Source organism: Oncorhynchus keta, chromosome 9, assembly GCF_023373465.1.
Source record: "Oncorhynchus keta strain PuntledgeMale-10-30-2019 chromosome 9, Oket_V2, whole genome shotgun sequence".
NCBI classification, from domain to species: domain Eukaryota; kingdom Metazoa; phylum Chordata; class Actinopteri; order Salmoniformes; family Salmonidae; genus Oncorhynchus; species Oncorhynchus keta.
Window position 1 is genome coordinate 19,825,693 of NC_068429.1, and position 10,869 is coordinate 19,836,561.

The 10,869-nt window shown below is 44.0% G+C and overlaps 2 protein-coding genes across 11 annotated transcripts in view; both read left to right on the forward strand.

Annotated features, from left to right (window-relative positions):
- Positions 1–10,869, forward strand: part of LOC118373188 (transportin-1) — a 426,516-nt gene that overhangs the window by 146,310 nt on the left and 269,337 nt on the right. The window lies entirely within an intron of this gene.
- Positions 1–10,869, forward strand: part of LOC118378758 (F-BAR domain only protein 2-like) — a 120,487-nt gene that overhangs the window by 50,941 nt on the left and 58,677 nt on the right. For all 9 annotated transcript variants that reach the window (XR_008143019.1, XR_008143020.1, XM_052525440.1 and 6 more), the window contains exons 2-4: positions 4,759–4,850; positions 10,439–10,513; positions 10,682–10,823. Coding sequence is in view for 7 of the 9 variants with exons in the window: in XM_052525440.1 (XP_052381400.1) it covers positions 4,759–4,850; positions 10,439–10,513; positions 10,682–10,823 (309 nt within the window). In the remaining 2 variants the exon portion in view is untranslated. The remainder of the gene's footprint in view (positions 1–4,758; positions 4,851–10,438; positions 10,514–10,681; positions 10,824–10,869) is intronic.

Sequence of the window (10,869 nt, forward strand, 5' to 3'; positions counted from 1 at the left end):
TCTCTGGCTCTCTCTGGCTCTCTCTCTGGCTCTCTCTCTGGCTCTCTGGCTCTCTCTGGCTCTCTCTCTGGCTCTCTCTGGCTCTCTCTCTCTCTCTCTCTGGCTCTGGCTCTCTCTCTGACTCTCTCTCTCTCTGGCTCTCTCTCTCTCTGGCTCTCTCTCTCTGGCTCTCTCTCTGGCTCTCTCTCTCTGGCTCTCTCTCTCTCTCTCTCTGGCTCTCTCTCTCTCTGGCTCTCTCTCTCTCTCTGGCTCTCTCTCTCTCTCTCTGGCTCTCTCTCTCTCTCTCTCTCTCTCTCTCTCTGGCTCTCTCTCTCTCTGGCTCTCTCTCTGGCTCTCTCTCTCTTCTCTCTCTCTCTCTCTCTCTGGCTCTCTCTCTCTCTCTGGCTCTCTCTCTCTCTCTGGCTCTCTCTCTCTCTCTGGCTCTCTCTCTCTCTCTCTGGCTCTCTCTCTCTCTCTCTCTCTGGCTCTCTCTCTCTCTCTGGCTCTCTCTCTCTCTCTCTGGCTCTCTCTGGCTCTCTCTCTCTCTCTCTCTGGCTCTCTCTCTGGCTCTCTGGCTCTCTCTCTCTCTCTGGCTCTCTCTCTCTCTGGCTCTCTCTCTCTCTCTGGCTCTCTCTCTCTCTCTGGCTCTCTGGCTCTCTCTCTCTCTGGCTCTCTCTCTCTCTGGCTCTCTCTCTCTCTCTCTCTCTCTCTCTCTCTCTCTCTCTCTGGCTCTCTCTGCTCTCTCTCTCTCTCTCTCTCTCTCTCTCTCTCTCTCTGGCTCTCTCTCTCTCTCTCTGGCTCTCTCTCTCTCTCTCTCTGGCTCTCTCTCTCTCTCTCTCTGGCTCTCTCTCTCTCCGGCTCTCTCTCTCTCTCCGGCTCGGCTCTCTCTCTCTCTCTCTTTCTCTCTCCGGCTCTCTTCTCTCTCTCTCTCTCTCTTTCTCTCTCCGGCTCTCTTTCTCTCTCTCTCTCTCTCTCTTTCTCTCTCTCTTTCTCTCTCACGCTCTCTTTTCTCTCCGGCTCTCTTTCTCTCTCTCACGGCTCTCTTTCTCTCTCCGGCTCTCTTTCTCTCTCACGCTCTCTCTCTCGACTTCCGCTCTCGTTTTCTCTCTCTCAGCTCTGTTCTTGGGAAGCTTTGAGCTCTTTCAATTGGACATTGTGAGCATCTCTCGTCTCAATCCACAGAGGCATGGATTGATATGCGTGCCCAACCCCTCCACATGTTCTCTCACTGGGGTGGAGGGCACTGCATTCTTAAACAGGCCACTCACTGCCAGGCCAAGAGTAATGACTGAGTGGTCTTGAATTTCACAATATGTGGTTAGTATATTAATCACTTGGTCAATGAATCTCCAAAGGGTGCATTTCAAGTCAAGAGCCATGTGGCACTTCTAGTTCCACTCACTTCTTTATACTGTTCCTTTTTCAACTCTGAGTAGTGATATAACACAGCATTGTTGGTTTTCAGACTCAAAACCACGAAAGCTGTTGCCTTGTATAGAATGTGTATCTGTTCTTCACAAGTTGCTATGGGGCATTGTACTGGTGGGGTGGAAAAAGCCACAACGCCCAGACCTGTTTCCTGCCTTTTTTATTTTGCTTTTGTATTGAATTTATTTTATATTGCTGCATTCCAAAAGCACCGAATATTAGCCCTTCCTGTTTCTAGTTGTATTTTGTCTGACTCTCTGTCTATATTCCTCTGTCTGTTTCTCTCACTCTGTCTCTCACTCTCTGCAGCTTCCCTGGTATCTAGTTATTGCAGTCAGTGACTGAGGTCTGTGACAGCCATGGTCTGTACAGTAGTTAGCAGACGGGACAGAATTTGCAGCTGTTAGCCTAGGATAGCCTATGTGATGCATGCTGTGTGAGTCATGTGCTAAAGCTTATGTCACACTATTGATTATAGCCACAGAGCTGAGGCGTGGGCTGTGTCTGAAATAGAACCCTATTCCCTATAGTGCAATACTTTTTAGCAGAGCACTGTGCGGCCCTGGTCAAAAGTAGTGCACTATATAGGGAATAGAGTGCCATTTGGTATTTTTAATTTCGACACAGTCTGGACTGTTTTCTAAATAGCCACACTCTGTAATAGGAAGTCTATTCTATACCATTACTGTTCTGTCTGGCTGCAGGAAATGACTTCTCTGCTTTTCCTCTTTCTCTATTTTTTTCTTTGCCCTGCAAATATCTATCATCATTTGCACCAGGCTGTAGGTTCGTTTGGCATGACCCTCCCCTGACCTCTTGGATGAACCCATGTGTTAAATGAGCACAGCGGGGTGTGATGTTGTATGGTACTGATACAAATTGCTGAGTGTGGAAGCGACCAGGAAGTGGCTGTGTGGCAGTCACGGGTTGGTTCAGTTGACATGGTGAACCACAGCGTCCTGCCAGGGTCCCTTTATTCATCCCCTTGCTATTGTGTATCAAAGCTACTTTTGTAGTAGTCAGTCATTTGTACTGAAGTTATCATAGTACAGTAATACATTGATTGTTTAATAATACAGTAATAACTATGGATTGTGTTTCATAGTACAGTAATAACTATGGATTGTGTTTCATAGTACAGTAATAACTATGGATTGTGTTTCATAGTACAGTAATGACTATGGATTGTGTTTCATAGTACAGTAATGACTATGGATTGTGTTTCATAGTACAGTAATGACTATGGATTGTGTTTCATAGTACAGTAATGACTATGGATTGTGTTTCATAGTACAGTAATGACTATGGATTGTGTTTCATAGTACAGAAATGACTATGGATTGTGTTTCATAGTACAGTAATGACTATGGATTGTGTTTCATAGTACAGTAATGACTATGGATTGTGTTTCATAGTACAGTAATGACTATGGATTGTGTTTCATAGTACAGTAATGACTGGATTGTGTTTCATAGTACAGTAATGACTATGGATTGTGTTTCATAGTACAGTAATGACTATGGATTGTGTTTCATAGTACAGTAATGACTATGGATTGTGTTTCATAGTACAGTAATGACTATGGATTGTGTTTCATAGTACAGTAATGACTATGGATTGTGTTATTTATTCATGTAAGAGGAACATTTGGTATTTGTTGGCTTGTGATCCTGTGATTTCCAGGGCCACATGCTAAAGAGGAAGTCAAAGGTTGAGTAGTTGTGGAATTAGTTTCCTGAGTTTCCCTTGAGTAGGCCTGATAAAGCTGGTTGGAACCAGGTCAGTTACTATGCGCTTGCTCATTTCTTCCCCCTGTTGGACATACCTAGGCTCTGCCACAGGGCAGCCCTTTGCTGCTGGAGGAAGTAGCCTCTAGGTATCAGCATGCTTCAGTTGGGCTGGAACTTGGCTAGGCCAACCAAACGAGTGTGCTCGTATACACCCTTAAAATACCTTTGCTTGAAAAACGAGAATAGTACTGTTTGTCCATTTTGAGATGCTGTAGCCAGTATACATTTCCTCAAAATAATCAGAATTAATCAAATATAACAAGAAATCTGTCATTAATTTTGGCGTTTTTACAGATGAGATCTTAGGCATGCAATTTTACATCTAAGATTTGGTGCAGTATTTCTCAATGAAAAAACTGTGCATAAAAACAAATTAGGCTTGTGTGCCCAGACAGCAGAAACAAAACGTCACAAAATGTCATCATAATATATGCAAAAATTATTCTGAACTGTTTCTGGTGGGAAGCATGCGGACGCCTAAACTGATCTTAAGTCAGTTTTGTGTTTGACCTCATAATGTGTAGGAGTCAGATCAGGCCACTGTAAGGTATTCCTCAAACAACCTTTGAACTTCCCTAACGCATAGCCTACGATTCAAACAGAGAGCCTGAGTACCAGTCTGTTTAGCTATCATTCCACTCCTGGCCATTCCTGTCATATTAAACAACTGTGGCATGACAAGGAGTGGAATGTGTGCTAAAGAGACTGGTACAGAAAAGCTGCTGTTCGTATTGTGGTTTGGTAAAGTTTGCGTATGTTGTCTCAGTGAAGTTAATATTTCTAAAGAAGGAGGTGAAGAGTAACAATCTAGTCTCAGTTCCAGTTTCTGTAGAACTAGGACAAGGAGGGATGTGGAACTCAACTCGAGATAAGCTCAACAGTTGAAGAGAAGCAACCTCTGGGAAGGGGCCGGAGGACTTAGGCAGGCTTGACAATACCAGTAATAGGAACAGACTTGAGTTTCTGCCTAGCAACAGAGAACGAATGTTTATCTTGGACATGCAAGGAGGTGACTGCCTAGTCAGAAGGTATAGATAGATATGTGTTGTATGTTGTGCTTGCAGCTGAGGCACCCAGTGGGTTGAATAAACTTGGTTTGGGGTTTTTACTTAGGTTCTGAACAAACAAACACAAGCCAAACTTCAGACAGTTTTACACATGTCCATGGCATATGAATTGTTGAGTGGTGGGTGGTGTATGCATTTTGTTATACCCACTGTTGCAACTGGACACCAATAGCATAGAGCATAGAACCATATAGAGACCGTTTAAACTGTTTTAGGGAGCATAACACCACATAGGGACCACATAGAGAGCATAGAACCGTACATGGATTGTTAGAACCATTGTAGGGACCATAGAAACATATAGGGAGCATTGTAGAACCTAAACACTATGGCCAGGATGACTATGGTGGAGCAGTCGAGGCTGTTGGCGATGCAGACCTTGAGGAGACTCATAGTGGAGAAGGCCAGGGCAGTAAAGCATGAAGGAAACACTTTCATCCTCGACCAGTTTGTCAGTTGACTAGGCTAATCATCTCTTCTTTTTTTTCCCCCAGGGTGAAAAAAACAATGGATTTGATGTTCTCTACCACAACATGAAGCATGGTCAAATCTCCTCCAAGGAACTTACGGAGTTCATCAGAGAAAGGTAAGTTGTTGGTAGCCTGGTTCTGGATCTGTTTGTGCTGTGTCATGTGCTAACTATTATGTTTGTAACTAGGCTATGCCATTTGGTGTTTCCTTAGTTAAACCTCCACTCACCCTTGTTTTGAGGGTTCTGTTTAACCCAATGCTGTTCTCATCATAGAGGTGAATCCGAGACTTACTTTAAAAGTTACTCAACACCAATTTTTCTGGTTAACCTAAAAGTTGACCTTCCATTAAAGGTGCACAGTCAAATTGGGTCAGGTGTGGAGGATGCCAGCTGATGGTACAATCGATAAAGTGACAAATGCTGGCTCATTGGTAAAGCCCAATGTGAAAATGCCTTTCTTCCCCTTCTGTCAAAATAATGAGTTCAGGGGGAGCATCCTATTGGCCGAATGAGCCACATCACCCGTCCATAAATGTGCATACATTAGGGCTGGGCAGTATCCAGATTTTCATATTGTCATAACGTCCTTCTCCCATCCCGGGATTTACAGTATTACCGGCTTAGTACACAAGGGGGGGGCAAACAAATCCAGACTAGTCTCCCGGTCCCAGCCGCATAAAAACATCCCCGCAGCTTGGTGCTGCCACCACCACACTTCACAGTAGGGATGGTATTGGCCAGGTGAAGACCAGTGCCTGGTTTCCTCCAGTCGTGACCCTTGACATTCAGGCCAAAGAGTTCAATCTTGGTTTCATCAGACCAGAGAATCTTGTTTATCATGGTCTGAGAGTACTTTAGGTACCTTTTGGCAAACTCCAAGCGGGCTGTCATGTGCCTTTTACTGTGGAGTGGCTTCCGTCTGGCCACTGTACCATAAAGGTCTGATTGGTAGAGTGCTGCAGAGATTGTTGTCCTTCTGGAAGATTCTCCCATCTACACAGAGGAACTCTGGACCTCTGTCCGAGTGACCGTCGGGTTGTTGGTCACCTCCCTGATCAAGGCCCTTCTCCCCCGATTGCTCAGTGTGGCTGAGTGGCCAGCGCTAGGAAGAGTCTTGGTGGTTCCAGACTTCCATTTAGGAATGATGGAGATAACTTTGTCCTTAGGGACTTCAATGCTGCATAAATGTTTTGGTAACCTTTGACACAATCCTGTCTTTGGAGCTCTATGGAGAATTCCTTTGACCTCATGGCTTGGTTTTTGCCGTGACATGCATTGTCAACTGTGGGACCTTATATAGACAGGTGTGTTGCTTTCCAAATCATGTCCAATCAATTGAATTTACCACAGGTGGACTCCAATGAAGTTGTAGAAACATCTCAAGGATGATCAATGGAAACAGGATGCACCTGAGCTCAATGTCTAGTCTCATAGCAAAGGGTGTGAATACTTATGTTAGTAAGGTATTTCTGTTTTATTTTTAATACATTTGCAAACATTTCTACACTTTTTTTGCTTTGTCTTTATGGGGTTTTGAATGTAGATTGAGGCATTTTTTTAAATGTTATTTCACAATTTTAGAGTAAGGTTGTAATGTAGCTAATGTGGAAAATGTGAAGGTCTGAATACTTTCCAAATTCACTCCACAGTATAAAGGAATCCTTATTTGCCTACCAATCAATGGTCTCCCACGGCATAGGGGTTGGCTCACTGTCTTCCATGCCGTTAAGTGTTGCCAATTTAGTCACTTTGTCGCTATATTAAGAACGTTTTCAGACCGCTCCAGTGACTTTTATTGTTAAGAGTCTATTGACAAATTCTACTTTTCAGGCTCTGCCTTTGGGGAGTTTTGCCACCTAAAGTTTCTGTGGTTTTAATAGCATTTAGCAACTTTTCCCACTCAATTCTGCTGCAAATGAGAGTGGGAGAAGTCACAGCAACGGCGCACACACAGGCAGAGAAGCACAAGTGGAGGGGTGTGAGGCCGGAAGAGGGGGCGAAGATGCTATATATCTCTCTGTGTTATGTGTTTGAGGATACAGTATCTGTTCTGTAACTGATTGATTGATCTGTTTTTCTCTTCTCAGCTGTATAACTTAGCAAGCTAGTTACAGTAGCACTCACAGCTATAATTGAAGATAGCTAAGCTAACTAGCACTCCCAGAACACCCACATTTGAAGACAGGAAGGCTACATCCAGACATAGTATGTGCTTATCAAATCACCAGTTGGCAACCCATCCCCTATGGGATTAATTAACACATAACAAACGTTACAATAATTCACTATGATAATTGAGTGTTAAAATTCTGAATCATGATGTTAAATTTGATACATTTGTCGATCTCTTTTTTTAATGAAAAAAAACAACAACTTTATTTAACTAGGCAAGTCAGTTAAGAACAAATTCGTATTTACAATGACTGCCTACCAAGAGACAAAAGGCCTCCTGCGGGGATGGGGGCTCTCCAGCCATAGACCAGGAATCAGGTTCATGCTGAACGGCCTAAAAGTAAACACAGGAGTATGTGACGGGGCAATTATGAGCGTGTCAGAGGTCATTATAATATTGTTTTTCACTCTGGTTGCACATTTAACATGCTGATAGAAATGAGGTAAAACTGATGAGTTTCCCTGCATTAAAGTCCCCGGCCACTAGGAGCGCCCCCTCTGGATGAACGTTTTCCTGTTTGCTTATGGCGGAATACAGCTCATTGAGTGCGGTCTTAGTGCCAGCGTCTGCGGTGGTACAAAAAATATAGATGTAAACTCTCTTGGTAAATAGTGCGGTCTACAGCTTATTATGAGATACACTACCTCAGGCGAGGTAAAACCTTGAGACTTCCTTATATTTTGTGCACCAGCTGTTTACAAATATGCATAAGCCACCGCCCCTTGTCTTACCAGAGGCCACTGTTCTATCCTGCCGAAAAATCTTAAAACCAGCCAGCTGTATGTTAATCATGTCGTTGTTCAGCCACGACTCATAGAAACATAAGATACAGTTTTTAAATGTCCCGTTGGTAGGATATACGTGCTCGTAGTTCATCTGTTTTATTATCGAGTGATTGTACATTGGCTAATAGGACCGATGGTAAAAGTAGATTACCCACTCAGCGACGGATCCTTACAAGGCACCTGGACCCTCGTCCACGATATTGCTGTCTTTTCCTCCTGCAAATGATGGGGATGAGGGCCTTGTCAGGTGTCTGGAGTAAATCCTTCCCGTCCGACTCGTTGAAGAATTCCTCCAGTACGGGGTGAGTTATCGCTGCCCTGATATCAAGAAGCAATTTTTGGTCATAAGACACAGTGGGAGAAATATTATATACAAAATAAGTTACAAATAACACAAAAAAAACATGCACAATTGATTATGGGATCGTAAAAGGCAGCCATCTCCTTCGGTGCAATTATTATACCAGGAGCCAACAGTTTGATTAATCCAACCTAAGGAAATCCAGTCCTCTTTCAGCTCTCCTTAACAGAGAAAATGAACTGTGGAACGAGCATGTGGTGTAGCCTACTCTCCCAGGCTTAGGCCTGATTAGGCCACCTGCACACCTGAACACTCCATAGACTGTAAAACACCTTGGCAGTGGACTGCATACCTGTAGCCTCTCAGCCATAATAAGGAGCTTAATCATACCTCTTTTAGAATTCCTCTCACGCCTTGATGTCTTTCATTGTGTTTGAGGTCTATTTTTATAACCTCGTCTGCTCAAGGTCTCCTGTTGGAATTCAGGATGGGCTGGCCCACACAAAAATGTGCTCATCACTCAAACAGACACTGCATTTACCACACTATGTTTTGCCACAGACTGTAAATATTAGGCTACCACACAAACAGGAAAGTTTCCACAGCTTGCAGTTTGCTTTGACACTGGGTAAGCTCCTGTTAGTGGAGGCGTAGACTTGTCTTTTTTTCCAGTCTGTGGTGTAGATTGTTTATTACTGCATTGTCGGAACTAGAAGCACAAGAATTTCGCTACACTCTCATTAACATCTGCTAACCATGTGTATGTGACAAATAAAATTTGATTTGATTAGATGGGTCACAGGTAGCTTACTAGCTTACATCTCAGGGTTAGGCCTATATCGTTACTGTTCGCTGTAACTGACAATCAACTTGCACACCTACCTACCCATCAGTGGCGCAGCGGTCTAAGGCACTGCATCTCAGTGCTAGAGGCGTCACTACAGACCTGGTTCGATTCCAGGCTGTATCACAGCAGGCCGTGATTGGGAGTCCCATAGGGCAGTGCACCATTGGCCCAGCATTGGCCGGGGTAGGCCATCATTGTAATTAATAATTTGTTCTTAACTAATTTGTCATGTTAAATAAATGTTCAATAAAATTTTTAAAATCTGAATCTGTGTTCCCGTGGTTTTCTGTGTCCCTTTTGAGGAAGTCTCATACCTCAGAAACGTTGCATTGTGGCTCCCCCTGGTGGCCAGAAACGGACCATGCACCTACAGTACTGTACCATGTGTTTTATATAGGCCTACTGTAACACACAGCCAATATTCGTCCTGCAGGCAGTTGTTCACTAGCATCTATATAAGTCAAATAGAAATAGATTTGAGCGGCGTTTCGTCTGTAATGTTGAATCTGTGAGTGTTTTGAGTGTGAAGTGGAGCAGGCAGGTCTGTGTTAGGAGGGGAGAGCTGTCTTGGCCCAGAGTGTATTTACACACTTGGAGAGCTTTTACTCTCTGGAGTTATGGGTGTGTGTGTGTGTGTTCAGGGGGAGAAGCCTATGGGCCGAATGAACCATGTCACCTGTTCATAAATGTTCATATACCAATGGGAATCCTTATTTGCCTTTAGTTGTGGTTTTGGGAACTGGACAATGTAATTTTCCTGTGATGAGGGTGTTACAAATGATGATGGCAATAAGGATGACAACCCATGGTAACTTGCCATGGTAACCTGTCAAGAAGAACTTATACAAACCTTTGGTAGAGTTCCGCTGCATCTACACTGATATCAGTTAGTAAAGTGAGATAGAAGCCATGTTAAGTAAATCACATATGCATTATTCAGGCCTCCACTAAAACAATGATTTAAGATTTTACTTCTGTCACTTCCATGCAGGAGAATGTGGGGATGACGAGTGATGGGATGACGAGTGATGGGATGACGAGTGATGGGATGACGAGTGATGGGATGACGAGTGATGGGATGACGAGTGATGGGATGGGATGGGATGGGATGGGAGGGATGGGAGGGGAGAGAAGGGGTGGTGAGGGATGGTAGGGATTGGAGGGAATCTCTTCTCTGTGCTTCGACACTACACTAAATGGGAGACCTTGATGAACAGAGCTCTCCACTTGGTTGGGCTTTGCTTTGACTAATACTCAGACTGACTAACACTCAAACGTTTATGTTCCAAGTGTTTGTGAGTGTTCAGTGGGTGTGGAGTTGTCTTGGGCCTTGACTTACATGTATTGTAGTTGTTGTAAACACTCAATGGAACCCCTTCCAACCGGTAGATGATTTGAGGGTTTTAGTGCTGTGTTGATGGATTTATTATGGTTGACCTGATTCACTAGAGGAAAGTTGAATCATAAATGTCCCTCGTCAAAAGTAGTGTGCTATATAGAGAATAGGGTGTCGTTTGGAACACATAATGAATGAGGTTACTGATTCAATAGGTAAAAATGATTAAGGTAATGACGTTCTGTGCTTTGACCCTTTAGGGCTACCATAGAAGAGGTCTATGCCAGGTCAATGACCAAACTTGCCAAGTCAGCTGGTAACTTCTCTCAGCTCGGGTAAGACACACACACACACACACACACACACACACACACACACGCTCGTGCGTCAGGTGAAAAGAGAAGTTTGTGTCCTATATCAACCCTCCCTATTTAATGATAAGACCAGTCTTCACAGAATGAATGATCTACTGATCTCCAGTTAATAAAGTCTGTGTGCTGCAGGACGTTTGCCCCGGTGTGGGATGTGTTTAAGACTTCCACAGAGAAGCTGGCCAGCTGCCACCTGGAGCTGGTGAGGAAGCTACAGGAGCTTATCAAAGACGTGCAGAAGTACGTGGATGACCAGGCCAAGGCCCACAAAAAGGTGCGGGATGAAGAACCAAACACGACACCACACAACACATTGTTTC